Consider the following 15498-nt stretch of genomic DNA (forward strand, 5'->3'; position numbering starts at 1 on the left):
GCTTTTTTATTTTTAACCCCTCTTCAAATCAAACCTCCCCTCTGGTCAGTAGAGTCTGGTATTTGTTTTTAACTCTTAGGATACTTGCCCACCTGAAAGTGATTATGTCTTCCAGGCAGATTCCACAAGGCTGGTTATTTCCTGAGACTTTGTATGTTTAGCCTAACTCCAGATGTGAGTAAACGATAATCTTGAAAACAAAAACAAAACAAAAACAAAACACGCAAGATTTCACACTTGAGTAAACTTCTTGTGAGTGCAGAAATAGCTCTTTGTCAGTGAAACACTGTTTTCAGTCATGTGGAAACCTAAAAGATGCCACAGGAGGCAAGAGAAGAGGTGTCGACAGAGTTGCACCATCCGTGTTTTCAAGGCAGCGTGCTGGTCACTTCTGAGCTTAGCCTTTGGAGGCGAACCATTTTGATGACTGCCTGCAGTCAGCAGCTTCGCCAGTTGTGTGACCAGCTCAAGACAGCCTGCAGGCTGCACCTTAACACCCTGCTGTCAAGGTGGGGCTTCTAGCGGAACTTGACCTGACTGTCTTCTCAGAACATCTCCTACCTTTGCCTCTGATGTACCCTAGAACTCTCTTGCTTTGCAGCCTCTTCTTTTAATGGCAAGAACAGTTAACCTGTACAGGTTATTTTATTGCTTGTGTTCAGCTCACCACACAGCATGCCTGTGACAGTTCCCCTGCAACACACCACCTCGTTTTGCCGATTTGTTAATACCTAATCTTCTGGAAGGTGGTGTGATAACAAGTGGGATAACAGACCAGAGGAGACACAAATGGACCATTTGGCAGAGCTGGGCATCGCTCAGGACCACAGGGAGTAATCGGCTGATCACGCTAAAAAGGCTCTGGGATGTACCTGTGCTAGTGCCCCAAGAGGCAAGGTGGCATCTGATTAGAGGAACATGGTTTCATCCTGTAAGAAGAACAGCCACCTCAAAATGCCAGCTCTCTCTTTCCTTCCCACCGTTCCACGCACCTTCTAGTCATTAGCCCTGCCTGGCTTGCAGGGGAATCTGAGCCAACAAACATGGAGCTTCTGGTGCAGTGCGGGTGGTGGGAGTGCTTCCCAGCCTTGATCTGCCCGGGGTTGGTGTCTGTTGTGCTTTCCTGGAATCCTCACCACCTGTTTGCTCTTGAGAGGCTGTGCTACAAATGAAACAGGAGTGGTTCCTGCCTTCAGGGAACTTACAGTTTCCATGGGAAGATGCTTAGAAAACAGACTGTGTAAGACCAGAAGGTAAAAGTAATGAATTGCTAGTCACAGATAGTAAAGAAGAGAGGTTGTTGCCCAAGGGACCAGCTTCTGGGGGCAGGCACTCTTGTACTTGATCTTTAAGGAAGTGATGCCCACGGCTGCATATGGAGGGTCTGAAGAGCACTGAAGCGAACACAGTGGACGACCCCAGCAGCGTCCTCTGCCCCCTCTGTCGGCAAAGCGTTTTGTGCCCCTACAGTCAGGCACTGCCCTCACCTCAGCTCTGCCCTCCTCTTGATGGGACATGAAATCACTTCTGACCTGAATTCATCACTGTCCTAAGTGGATGGGTACAATTTCTACCTCCCACGATGACATCAAGACATAATTAATTTGTGTTTGTCTGAACTGTCCCGCTGGAAAGCTTAGAAAATATGCCAAGTGTTCTTTCGAACTCCTCACTTGCCAAGCTCTCTTAACTCTTCCCAGACTGATCCAGCGCAAGCTGATGACAGGCCAGGGCGGAAGTGAGCTTTTGTTCATCACCAGCCACAGCACTCAGAGCTCATGCCCCCACTGCCGAGTCTACCACCCTGGGGCTCTGGTGTCTGATTTTCCTTTCAGTGAGAAAAGCTCACTGAAGGATTACTGTTGCACCCTGATCTCTGTGTCTTGGCGTGGAAATCAAAAGGCTTCAATCATCTTGTAACTTAAGATCAGCAGTGACACATGAGAAAGGCTAGGTTGCTAAGTTTTGCCTTTAAACTTCATCCTGGACTGTAAGCTTATCACAAGTGGTAAGATTTTAGGTTTAAGGTGCATCTGCCATAAACATCTCTCTAAATTCTCCATCCAGACTGCTATGTTTCCCTGCCTCAAACGTTACTAACAACAGTCATCTGAGAATAATAAAGAGAATCCTCTTTATTTGGTCCTTTTACTGTTATTCCAGCTGATTAGATATGTTTGAGTGACACGGAGGACAGGGAACCCAGGAGAGCCTGAGCACAAGGCTCATTGAGCTGCCCAGCCTCTCGAGAGAGTACCTAACAGAAGTAAATAGCAGCCTCTTCTGAGAAAAGGAGACGGGCATCTCTCAGGCACCTGAGGTGACTGCGGTGTGTGTGTGTTCAGTCGCTCAGTCGTGTCTGACTCCTTGTGACCCCACTGACTGTAGCCCGCCAGTCTCCTCTGTCCACGGGATTTCACGCTCCCAGTGCAGGGGGTCCAGGTTTGATCCCTGGTCAGGGAACTAGATCCCACGTGCTGCAGCTAACACTTTGCATGCCTCTATTAAGACTGCATGCTAAGTTGCTTCAGTCGTGTCCAACTCTGTGAGACCCTGTGGACTACAGCCTGCCAGGCTCCTCAGTCCATGGGATTCTCCAGGCAAGAATCCTGGAGTGGGGTGCCGTGCCCTCTTCCAGGGGATCTTCCTGGCCCAGGGATTGAGCCCACATCTCTTATGTCTACCTACATTGGCAGGTGGGTTCTTTACCACTAGCACCACCTGGGAAGCCTACAACCAAGACAAGATGCAGCCAAATAAATAAATAATAATAATTTTTAAAAAAAACACAAAAAAACCTTAAGTACAAAATAGGATTGTTATTTTAAAAGTTACAGCTTCTTTACCCCCTTTTTTAGAAACATTAGTATGATTTCCAGGAAGTAAATTTAAAATAGATTCATAGTCCAGTTAATAGTCAGCTCTAGTTTCTTGCTTTTATTGATTTTAGCTTCTAATATATAGTGTCAGTTCCTTTAAATGTAGTCTTACAAATTATTCAGTGCAATAGTATTTGGCCCCTTCTGCTCTCCTAAGTGGTGTTACTAGATCTGCTCTCTGGCAGATGGTTGGTATAAAATATCTTCATACAGGTGGTTAGTATGAAATGTTTTCCTGTGCACGGACTTGTAAGTGCATTGCTAGCGCTTCTACGTCTCGATTCGGCAGTTGGGGTGCTAGTCCTCTCTGAGCCGAGCCCTTCCTGCTGCTTGCTTGTCCTGCCTCTCTCTTCCTCCTCTGCTCTCGGTGTCACAGAGGGATGGCTGCCCCAAAGACCATTTCAGAGTTCAGTGACTTTTAGACTTTCAAGTTGACTCTAATCTACTTATTTGACTTGCTTAGTAACTGAGACCCAGAGAAGTTATGGGATTTATCTAAGGCTCTCCATTAGTTAATAGCAGGAACTGGAATTTTAAAAGAAGAGGTTTCCTAAATCCCTGAGGTTAAGTCAAATATTTGGTCAAATAATTAGTTAGCCAGACCTCCCTTGCTAGTATTTTGTATGGAACAGGAAGTTTTCCAGTTATTTGTAAACTTACTTTACTTATTTTTAGAACACTGCTAGCAAATTTGGGATTCTCAAAGTTTATGAAGTCGTGTAAGTTACATTTGGTATTACAGAATTTACTTTTTGAGGTTGCATTATGTGTTTAGTGGAAACCTGGGAAGAAGCAAGTGGATTCTATTTCAGTACTAAAAAGTTTCTAGTGAATTTCTCAGAACTTATTTACTCTGAAGAAGTGACCAGATATGACAAGTATTAGTTTTCTTGAAGAAGTGTACATTTTTCACATTTGTGGCTGAGAATATAGAAACAAGAATTTTAATCACTGCAGTAAAACTGGGTGTCGGATTTGTAAAAGCATAAAATACGAGACTAGGGCCTTCCTTGCTCCTACAGCATTCAGATTTGCAACCTGTCCCTCCTTCGTTTCCATGGCTTTTAAATCACATGCACTCTTGGAGTGTGGGAGGCTGCCCCTGGCATTCCCCAGCTCTCCCCGAAAGTCATTGTCTTGCCCGTACTCTCCTTGGGATCAATAGCATTTGGGTGCTGGCACCTCTCTGGCTTGTCTCCATGCCCTGCTGAGCTTGCTGTGCAGTGGCCCGTGATTATCAAAATCCTTATCATCAGAGGAGTTGATTATGAGCAGAGTTATTTTCTGGGCCTAGAAAGGCCCGCTGAATTCAACAAGTGACTCAAAAACAAACTTAAAAAAAAGTATGATTTAATACCAGTAATTAGTTCCTATGATTTAACTGTTAAAAGCAGGAATTCAGAAGGTAATAAATGGGTGAACAAGGTAAGGAGCCATAGGATATGACTTGAATTTGAGCTCCTAAGACACAGAGACGCTCCAGAGGAGTTGGCCCACATAAGATAAACTCCTTTAATACTGTGAAGCTAAATGAGCCCTGTTTTATGTAAAGAGGCCGCCTTCATACAGACTTGCTGTGTGTGGCTATGTGCCCTTACTTCATGGAAGGCATGACCTTTCTTGTCCATGAGACTGGGATTGGCTGGGATCAAGAGTGTCTTAAGATTTTTCATCCTGTTCTGCAAAACTTCAGATCTTTTTCAATATTTGAGGAACCAAAAGACAAAGTGACGTTGTTTTTGGCTTCTGTGCAGCTATTTTTAAATTTTCCTCAAAATTACTTCATGGGCTTCCAGGCAAAATTGAATACCGATAGATAACATTTAAAACACTCAGTTGGTTTATTCCACCTTGGTAAAAGGTGTTCTACATTTTACCTTTTGAAGTTCAAAAAACTGACTACATGATTTTGTGGTTTTAGCCCTGGAGTAAAATTAGGTTTGTGTTGACCGGATAGGTTTGATGTTGTTGGTAAGGTATCTCTGGTGACAGCTACCTGGGGCAATGGCCATTCAAAGCCCCATTGCCCACTGAAATAATACTGAGTCAGTCAAAGCTTCAGGCTGGAGGCCGCTGGGCTGGGTCTGGAGTGCTGCTGTAACAAGAAAATACGTAGTTCAGTTATATGTGTTGGTTGTAATAAAGTTAGCTGCATGAGCAGTTTTGCCCACCAAGTTCAGAATAATCTGTGGACTCCAATTGGAAATGGATTTATTTAGAAAACTGTTTTCCAGCTTGTACAGGGTTGGACAACCAATCTCTTCCTGTGCGAATAAGTGAATATGAAGGAAGAACCCAGGTAATTATGAAAACCTAAGTTTAGCTTAGTTGCTTAATGGCTTGATTACTTTAAAAGACTGTGGGCAAAATTATTCCAGACACTGACGTTACTTAAAACACAGTCCTTATATTCTTCCACTCGAAGGTGCTTCCTTTTTTACACACACTTTTCCACCTCCTTACTGCCAGCCAGCCACAACCTATATGGCGTGATACCAGCCATTTCATTTTTTCTCCCAACCTATTAAGTTAGGGTTTTTTTTTTCCCCTCTTCTCAAGCTTTATAACCGGACTATATTATTTAAAATTAAAATGTAAACTGCAGTTAATCCCAGTGGTTACGAGTGAGTAATTCCTCCACTTAGAAGCAGGACGGACACAGCCACGAGTGTCTAGGTCATGGCAGAGTCGAGGGGCGGGAGGGGACGTCTCCCGTCTCCCAGCCCTGGCGCCTCTTCCCCCGAGCGGCTGCCAGCAGGAAAAGAAGGTGCCTGGACACACCAAGGTCCAGGCTGGCACGTGGCTCCTGGGGTTTACATACACACGGTTTCTAAGCTTGTGGGTCAGGGCACAAAAGCCTGTGAATCCACAGCGAGCCGAAGGAGGTGTCTTGATGGCACCACAAAGCTCCAGGCTTTCAGGGTCTCTGTTTCTGAGCCTCTAGGACTTTTGTTGCCATTTATCACGTTGTTGCCCAGGAGCTGTTCACTCAGAATTCCATCCAAGTGACTTGCCGTCTACCTTGTGAAGGGCGTCTTCCGGGCCGGCCCCCCACCCTGTAGAGTCTTCAGCTGGTGCATCTGGCCACCTTGTTCCGTGTTGTGCAGCTCAGCTCTGCCCAGCAAGCAGGAGGAAACAAGGGGAGACCTGGTCCCCTAGCCAGGTCTCCGGGCTGACGAGCGTGTGGGGCTCCGGGCGGAGGCCTCCGAGATGTGGCGAAGCATAATTAGCTGATAGATAACCGTTTTTCACTCTTCCCCACCCCAGGACCACCCCAGCCCGTCTGCCGCGGAGGAGAGCGACCCCTCCACCACGACCACCAGTGCCTTCACCATCCGCGAGTACTTTGCCAGGCGCTTGGCGGAGCGGAAGAGCAAAGCGCAAGGCGTGGCTGCAGGGCCAGAGGCTCCAGAGACCCCAGTGGAGAGGAAAAGGGGAAAGCAAAGAAAGAAAGAGGCAAAAGATAAAAATGTGGAAAACGACGTCCAACCTAAGGCCGAGAAGAAGAGAAACCAAGTGGAATGTGAGCTGGGGGACCCTCGCTGGGACGAGAATCCTGGGGTTTCTGCTGGGGCTGGAGAGGGTCACGTGGGGCCACTCGACGACCAGGACTCGCCGCCAAAGCCCGGAAACAGGAAAGAAAAGCGAAAGGGACCGAAGCGAGTTGAGGCAGCAGTGGATAGTAGGCTAGATGAAGCACCAGTGAAAAAGAAGAAAAAGAAGAAAGGTTCCCAGTAAGTTCTCTGGAGCGGTGCCTCCCAGCTCCCCTGCTGTCAGGGCGCTGCCGGGACAGACTCCCCTGGCCGGGCGTCAGGCGGGTTCACCCAGGGAGCCGTGTGCGCGCCGCCTCCGACATGCCTGGCCCCTGCCGTGTCTCGCCCACACCACGTTTTCCCAAATCCTATTCCCAGAACTTTTCAATGTTCCAAATCATGGCTGTCACAGACAAATAAATTCCTTACTGGACTCAGTCCTTTGGCACATTCATTCACCTTCATGTGAGCACAGCGTTATATGTACACACACGTGTGTGTCTCTTACAGTCTGTATTTGCTCTTGGTTTCCTTCAGTAACAACGAACTGTGCTCACTTCTGAAGGACTCAGTCTAATTAAAGGATTAAAAGGCATTCACAGAGTTCTTTTTGTTCTATAGCCAGCCCCCGCATTTTTGCCAAGTCGGTTTTATATGATTACATTCCCAAATCAGAGAGTTGTTTTGGTCTGGTGTGGTGGTGATGGGGAAACTGCTTTAATGCTCTCTCTTCCACTGAGCAGTGACAGCCGTGTATTTTGAGGTCCTCTTCCCCAAAGCCACAGCTTGGAAGCAGCAAGGTGACAGTGGACACAGTTTGACTTCCCAGCTCTCACAGGAGGCCTCTCGCGGCTCCTCAGCGGGAGTCTGTGGCCAGACACGCATCCGGGTGGGCTCCCTGAGGACAGACCCCTAGAGAGGGCTCCTCTTCACCTCTGACCATCAGGAGATCCTCAGGAGGCTAAACAAAACAAAACAAAAGAATGAGACTTAAGTTTATGAAGTCAATTTCATCACGATTGAGACTGCCGTAATATTAATAAAGTAAATGAACATTACATAAAGTGTAAAAGATACCTTCAGCCTTGCTCACACCAACTGGTGTCACCTCCTGTGTTTATACCCGCCCTGACACACCCTGGCGTGTCTGCCTGTGTGATGGTTCAACTCTCTACACGCGGGTTTCCCCAGAAAACTGCAGACACAGTCACACCCTCTTTGAGACACAGAATGAAAAAGAAAAGTGCAGCTGGTTTTGAGGCCCAGCGTGTGGTTTCCTCTCTTCCGCTCTCTTTGTTCTCTTGACCTCTGCTTTCTTCTCTTCTGCATCCTTTCACCCTTGCACTCCCTCTTCCCTGCTCCCCTCTTCTTTTCAGTTCCCGGTTTTCCTCTTAGCCCTTGCTGGACGCCTGCTCCCCATCCTGCAGACCTGTCTGGAGCCGCGGGACTGTGGCACGCAGGCTGGCAGTGTGCTGCCATCCACCTATTTGTAGATATGCTCCTGGATAAGAGGAATGAAAACTCAACCACCGCCTGATGAGCTCGTGCCCTTGACTTGAACCCCTGGGGTCACACATGATATATGAAGAAGCATGGCCCTGAGAATCTTAAAACAGAACAAGTGCATGAAGTATGTCTGATTTTAGTCTCCTAAGGCTCCGAATGATGCTAACTGCTTAAAAGTATACAGACACATACCACAGGGAAAATTCTTATGCAGTCTAGCTTCTGAGTTTATTGTGGCCCTCAGCATTCAGAATTCCAAGCAAGGTCCAGTATAATAAAGCACCAAAGATTTTTAAAGTCACTTTTCTCCCCAGAAGGCCCATGCCCAAGTTATCTCTGCTTGCCCTGTCTTGTCATGAAACTAGAGTTTCAGAAGGGAGTGGCCACGTAGAAAACCTAAAGATAATTATCTTTATATGTATATAGACTGGGGTGGGTTTGTTTCTTTTTTGCCTTTTATTTACTTTAACTTCCTTTACCAATAAAAATGAAGAGTCAGAAGAATATGCTGAATATTGTGCAGGAGGAGGAAGTGAATGGGCGGGAGCAGGGAGCTGCACACCCGTCATCTGGGGTTCAGGGGGTGGTGGGAAGACCAGAGGAGGGAGGGGCTGCAGGGAGCTCTCGGAGTTGGAAACCCGAGGCAGTGACATCTCGAAACTAGTTAAGAGTGACTCTCACAGAGAGCACCTGTAGACTGATGATTATTTTAACGGGCCACGGAAAGAACCAAACGATTTTAATAATCGAGAGGGTAGCCTGAGAAAAAGGCACATACACAGCAAAGAGCAGACAGCGTGACCATTTGCTTTGACACAGAATCTCTGACTTTCTCTAGAAATGCTCAGCTTTCATTTTTCTGAAGTGTCTCTCAGGTCACTTAGTTTTCTGGATCTAAGGTGGAATTTAGAACAATGAAGTACATGCTCTCTGGACACTTGAATTTCATAGGCATGAGACTAAAAACAGTTAATATATGAGCCGTGTTTTTTGCCTTAGGTTGTCTCACTAGATGAAAATATATTAATACTGTAGCTGTCAATGCTTTCTTTGGCATCCTTCAGTTTTAAGAGGGGGAACATAGGTGCCCAGGAAAATCTTTCTGCCGTTAAGGGGTTCTTAAATGTTGTCAGTAATGCCCTTCTTTCCTCTACTGTTAATTGTAATAGAAAATAATTATTACTACATGTGGTCTTATGTGCCCGGCCTTGTTCCAAGCACTTTAAATAAATCAACTCATTTAGTCTTCAAACAACCCAGTAAGATAACTATTATTGTTATCTGCTTTTATGGGTAAACTGTATTTTATAAAAGGACCTCTTTCAACTTTTATCACTAGGTTGATGCTGCTCCCAGGGAACCAGTGATGCTCCAGTCCTTTCTCTTCCCTGGCCACACACCCACAATTTTTTATTTAGTCCTCACCCTTGTGACATCACGTGTCCTAGCAAAAGAAAATTTTTAAAAAAAATTTTTGTGGCCATGGCCGTGTGACATGTGGGATCTTAGCAAGATTTTCTATGGCTGATGCTCTTCACATGCCCTAGTTACTTTTAAATGAGAATGTATGTGAAAGCAGCTGGCCAACTGCAAAGAGTTTTACAGTAAACTTGAGTTAGTATTGTTTATACAAACTGCGGAAAATACTTTTGGGTTCATGGCACGTTAGAAATTCTCAATAGGTTTTCTTTTCCAGCGTGGTCAAGAGGTTGATGGGATATTGTATGTGTAACTCAGCTTCCTAAGATCCATTTGCCAGTCTATGAAACAAAGATGGAATTCCTTCCAATTTGTAGAAAATACTCACGCTACTGAAAGATGAAACCAAAACGCGCATTTGTTTCATACCACAGTGCATAGCTCTTCTCTACTCACCTGCTGGCTGACCCTGGCAGAACAAGCCAGGACCTGCCTTTTTTAGGAACAACATCAGAGAAATGTGTCAGCACCGTCTGCCCCAGCGATCGCAGCCTCTGGTCCAGCCAGCAGCGCCTTTCTTAGACGCTTAGTAAGAAATTACTAGTAAGAAATTCCCTTAGTAAGAAATTCCCTGCCGTCACCCAGTTTGTCTCGAAGGTTCTGCAGCCACTGCAGTTTGGAGCCTGTTGCACTGGCTCGTGGAGCTGACCAGGTCAGATTGGATGCCCTGATATCAGGTTTTATAGTGCTCAGTTATTACTGAGCAAATTAGTATCGTGTCCTAATAAAGAGGATGACTAGACTCCTTGAGGAAAATATGCTCTTCAGTTAGGAAATCCTGAACACACTAAAAGTCATGCTCAAAGCCATGATGGGGTCCGCGCAGGGGATGCAGATAGAGGCGGTGCGTAGGAAAGGGTAGGTAGGTATGGGCGCATCTAGGTTGCCAGCGAGGAGTGGCTGCAGGGTGCTTTCCTCCGACCTGAGCTGAATTTTTGCATAAGCGTTGCTGTCTGATCACTAAATTGTGTCCGACTCTGTGACCTCATGGACTGGAGCCCGCCAGGCTCCTCTGTCCATGGAATTCTCCAGGCCAGTATACTGGAGTGGGCTGCCATTTCCTTCTCCAGGAGATCTTCCAGACCCAGGGATCAAACCCACGTGTCCTATGTTGCAGGGGCCTTCTTTGCCACTGCACAAGTAGTCAACTTTTAAGGAAAACTACAGTACAGTGAGTTATTTGACCAAAGGAAGAATTGCATAATCAGTTTCATCTTAAATTTTCTGTTAGTATGTCCCATGTCGCATTTCCTCAGAGAAAAGTACATGGTTACTGAAAGATATTTATTAGTTCTGAAAATGTCTACTGAGCCCCAACCTCAGGCTGAGCCCAGGCCAGTTCAGAACAGAGAAACAAATTCACTACAGGTTCCACCCACCCTCAAGACGTACCAACTTGCATCATTGAAAATGCGCTGCCATGCCCTGGGACACACTCTGTGGGCCATACCTGAGACCTGGCTGCGTTTACACAGGCTTGATGGTGCTGCACCTTCCTCAGCTTTCATGTGGGCGTTATCAAGTTGGGTGGTGAGCTTTGGGAAATTCTTTGCTGACTCATTTGACCTGAACCTGAAGAGTGACTTTCTCCTACAATCTCCCTTATTAACAACATTTTAAACTCTGTGATAAATAAGCAGAATTATATGCACATTCCTCCATATGTGTGAGTGCTCAGTAGTATCTCTTTGTGACCCCAGAGACTGTAGCCCACCAGGCTGCTATGTCTGTGGGATTTCCCAGGCATGAACACTGGAGTGGGTCGCCATTTCCTCCTCCAGGGGATATTCCCAACCCAGGGATCAAACCTGCATTTCCTGCATTGGCAGGTGGATTCTTTACCACTATGCCACCTGAGAAGCCACATTCCTCCATATAGAGTAATCTAAAAAGTGTGTTTTGTGTAAGTGGGGAGTGTGAGAAAGACCCCCGCTTCTGTCTCAGCCTCCCCTTCCCCTTGTCCCTCCTGTCACCTGCGCATCAGCTGAGGGAGCCAGGTGTGGAAGAACTAGAGGGGGTGGCCTTCAGGTAGCCTCACTTCACCTAACAGCCGGGACACCCTTTGAACCCAGATGGAACAAAAGCCTATTAACAGGACTTCCTGGTGGCGCAGTGAATAAGAATCCGCCTGCTAACACAGGGAACATGGATTCGATCCCTGATTCGGGAAGATTGCATGAGCCACATGCCACAGGGCAACTAAACCTGTGAGCCGCAACTCCTGAGCCCACACTCTGTAGCCAGTCTTCTGCAGCAAGAGAAGCCGCCACGTGAGAGGTCAGCATCGCAACGGGAGCGCAGCCCTGCTCAAGGAGCCCAGAGAAAGCCTACACGAAGCCACGGACACCCAGCACAGTCAAAAGCAGAATAAACAGACAATTAGAAACAAACAAGAAAAGACCCTAGCAACAAACATTTGTTAAGAAAAGGGAAAACAGCTGAAGGCAGATCCCAGTTCCATCCAGCCTTCAGAACCGGGGGAAATGAAGGTGTGGGAGCTCAGGGGCGATGCCCAGCACCTTGGCTGGCAGAAGAGTGCCCTTCTCCCTCATCCTTGCGGCTTTCCCTGGTGAGGGGCTGCATGAAACCCCATGGCCTGTAGCCCGCCAGGCTCCTCTGTCCATGGGATTCTCCAGGCGAGAGTACTGGAGTGGGTTGCCGTTTCCTTCTCCAGGGGATCTTCCCGACCCAGGCACAGAACCTGTGTCTCTTGCATTGGCAGGCAGATTCTTTACACAAGAGCCGCCTGGGAAGCCCTGTGTTACAACTTTGGGATGTATCATTTTCCCCATTCAGGTCGAGGGCCTCTGGACGCAGAGTTAATCTTTGTATTCCTGGAGCACCCAGGACAGTGCCTGGCGCACAGCAGGTTCAGGAGGACCCTTAAATGAAGAAGCAAATGAAGAGACCACAGCAGGGACCACGCTCTGAAGGCCTGAAGTGTATCCCAAGATGAAGATGCTTGATCAGGGCTGCACTGCCGTAGCCACAGCCCCAACTTGGTAGTTCCTTCCAATTCTCGATACGAGAGCCCTCCACACCCAGCCTGAGGTTTGATCACGAACTTCTCCCCACTTTACCCCTATGCCTTCCTTGTCACCTTGCCACTGGGAGCTCAGGGCCCCACTCTCAAGGACCCCTTCCTCCAGTGGTGGTTGTAGGATTAAACGGAAAAAGGACTTAGTGAAACACCTGGAGAAGACCCCCAATGCAGTTCCTCTCTCCCTCCAAGCCCAAGAGGAGAAATGAGAGTAAGAGCTGCCTACAGGAAGCCCCATGGACAGAGGAGCCTGCCGGGTTACAGTCCACGGGGTCACAAGAGTTGGACACAACTTAGCAACTAAATCGGGCTTCCCTGGTGGCTCAGCTGGCAAAAAATCTGCCTGCAATGTGAGAGACCTGAGTTCATTCCCTGGGTTGGGAAGATCTCCTGGAGAAAGGCAAAGGCTACCCACTCCAGTATCCTGTCCTGGAGAATTCCATGGACTATATAGTCCGTGGGGTCGCAAAGATTCAGACACGATTGAGTGACTTATCACTTTCACTTCACTTTAGCAACTAAATCACCACACGAATTAAGGACCCCAGTCATGGGAAGGCACTGGTGGCCCCTCAGAAGAGGAAGTACCGGCAGCAGAGCCAGCTCCCTGTCACCGGGGCTCCTGAACCCCTTTGTGGGTGACCAGCTCTGGGTGCAGCAGAGGAAGGTGTGGCCAGATCATGCTGAAGACATGAGTCCCAGGAAGGCTCAGCACTCCCACTGGGAGGTGAGCTGTGGGCTGGGCCCTGAGGCCAGGCGGGTGTGGTCACATTGACTCAGATTTCCCAGGTGACAGACTCGGATCCTGCCCTCCCTGGGTCTCCTTGGTGGGCTGAGTCGAGCAAGTTGTTGTAATTCAGCCTGGAGGGATTACAACATCCTACCATGATGGGGTGAGGTGCTGCCAACCTGAGATGAGCGCACAGTGTGAGCTGGTGCCAGCAGAGCGGCGACAAGTGTACTCGGGCTTCCAAACCAGAGGACCCTTCCAAATATCCATCCCTGAGAACAGCGATTCTGCTCTCCTCAACACCGTAAGAGCCACCGCATTACATTCCCCATCTTGAAGATGAAGAAAGAGGCTCAGAGTTTCTAAGTACCTTGACCAAGTTCATTCATTCATAAACTAGCCTTTGGAATGGTGTCTCCCCAGGCCCAACCCTGTTTTCGATCCTGGAAAGGTGATGGGTACTACATTTGATTTTTGTTTTGAATAGTTGAATTAATTTTGCTCAAGGTATAACTTCGTCCATTTGGGCATGGAAGCCTTGGTCGGGAAGATCCCTTGAAAAAAGAAATGGCAACCCACTGTTGTATTCTTGCCTGGGAAATCCCATGGACAGAGGAGCCTGCGGGCTACAGTCCATGGGGTTGCAAAGAGTCAGACATGGCTGAGTGACTAACACTTCACAGCTTTTGTAGTTGAATCACTGTTCTTGAATATACTGTTTCTTTTTCTTTTCTTTTTTCTCTTTGCTTTACAGTTTGGGGCCTTTTTATTGACATGTCCTCAAGCTCACTGACTCTGCTCAGCTGTGTGCAGTCTGTGAACCCATAAGGCATTCTTCACTTCTGTGACTGTGTTTTTGATTTTGAGCATCTCTTTTTTACTCTTTCCTGGAATTCCCATCTCCCTACTTATATTACCCATCTGTTCTTGCGTGTTGTGTAGTTTTTCCACTAGACCTTCAGCACATTTAATCAGAGAGATTTCTCTCTGGTTTTTTGGCCACACTGCAAGGCTTCTGGGGCCTTAGTTCCTCGATCAGGGGACTGAACCCATGCCCTTTCAGTGGAAGTGAGGAGTCCTAACTGCTGGACCACCAGGGAATTACTGATCACAGTTAAAATTCCCAGTCTGATAACCACAACATCCCTGTCATATCTGAATTTACTCTGATACTTGCTCCTTCTTTTCAAACTGTGTGTTTTGCCCTTTAGTATAATTTGTAAACTTTGTGTTGAAAGCCAGACATGATGTACTGGGTAAAAAGGAATCTGGTGCTGCTTCCTGAGGCGGTTTATCCTCAGGGTTTGTCCTCTGGTAAAAGGACCATTCTTCCATATCCATCTATATGTCTCTCCAGTCCCAGGGGCGTCAGTTTGTCCTGTGTTTGGATAAAACCTCAGTTTTTGTCTCCTGAATGAGGCGGGGCGATAGGGGGTGCGGGACGCAAACAGACCAGTTCTTCCCTACTGTATGTTTCTTCCCGATGACTCTCCTTTACTAACTCACACAAAACACTTCATTTCTGGTCACCAAATGTGTGGCTTTTCACCAAGAAATTTTCTGCAATACCACCTGGGTGTTCTACAATTTAACTCACTTCTGACGCTGTCTACCCGGAGATAGCATCAAACCCCACAGGGTAAGGATTCAGTCTCAAAAGACTGGCCCTCTCCCCGGGGTCCCCTGCCCCACTTCAGACCCCAGCTGCAAGCCCAGGTTATCACCTGCTTCTGACCAACAAACTACAGATCAGAGGTTCCAATACCCCCCTCCTCGGGTATGATCAAATTGCAAGAACTCAGGGAATCTCTTCCTTATGCTTACCAGTTTATTAAAGGATGTGATAAAGGATACACATGAATAGCCAGATGAAGAGATACATAGGTCTGGGAGGGCCCCCAGCACAGGAACTTCTGTCCCCTGAAGCTGGGGGCACATCACCCTCCTGATGTGGCTGCGTTCACCATCTTGAAGGCTCTCTGAATACTGTACTTTAGGATTTTTATGGAGGTTTTTTCATGTAGGCATGATCAATTGTCAACTCTATTTTCAGCCCCTTTCCCTTCTCAGGAGGATGGAGGGTGGAGCTGAAAATTCCAAGCTGCTAATTAAGCTTTGGTCCTTCTGGTGACCAGCCCCTGTCCAGATGCCCACCCAGAGTCACCTCAATGGAACAAAAGATGCCCCTGGTGCTCTTATCACTTAGGAATTTACAAGGGCTTCGGGAACTCTGTGCCGGGAACCAGAGGCAGAGACCAATATACATTTTCTATTATCTCACATCCTGTGACCTAATTCTCTGATGGATCTAAAAAGATTGTTGATTTTTGG

General features: G+C 47.2%; 1 protein-coding gene across 1 annotated transcript in view; it reads left to right on the forward strand.

Moving 5' to 3' along the window:
- PINX1 (PIN2 (TERF1) interacting telomerase inhibitor 1) overlaps nt 1–7369 on the forward strand; it is a 65207-nt gene extending 57838 nt beyond the window's left edge. The window contains exon 7 of the mRNA XM_052645066.1: nt 6147–7369. Within this exon, the coding sequence (XP_052501026.1) occupies nt 6147–6617 (471 nt within the window). The 3' untranslated portion in view covers nt 6618–7369. The remainder of the gene's footprint in view (nt 1–6146) is intronic.
- Nucleotides 7370–15498: the final 8129 nt, after the last annotated feature.

The sequence above is a fragment of the Budorcas taxicolor genome, chromosome 8, assembly GCF_023091745.1.
Source record: "Budorcas taxicolor isolate Tak-1 chromosome 8, Takin1.1, whole genome shotgun sequence".
Lineage (NCBI taxonomy): Eukaryota > Metazoa > Chordata > Mammalia > Artiodactyla > Bovidae > Budorcas > Budorcas taxicolor.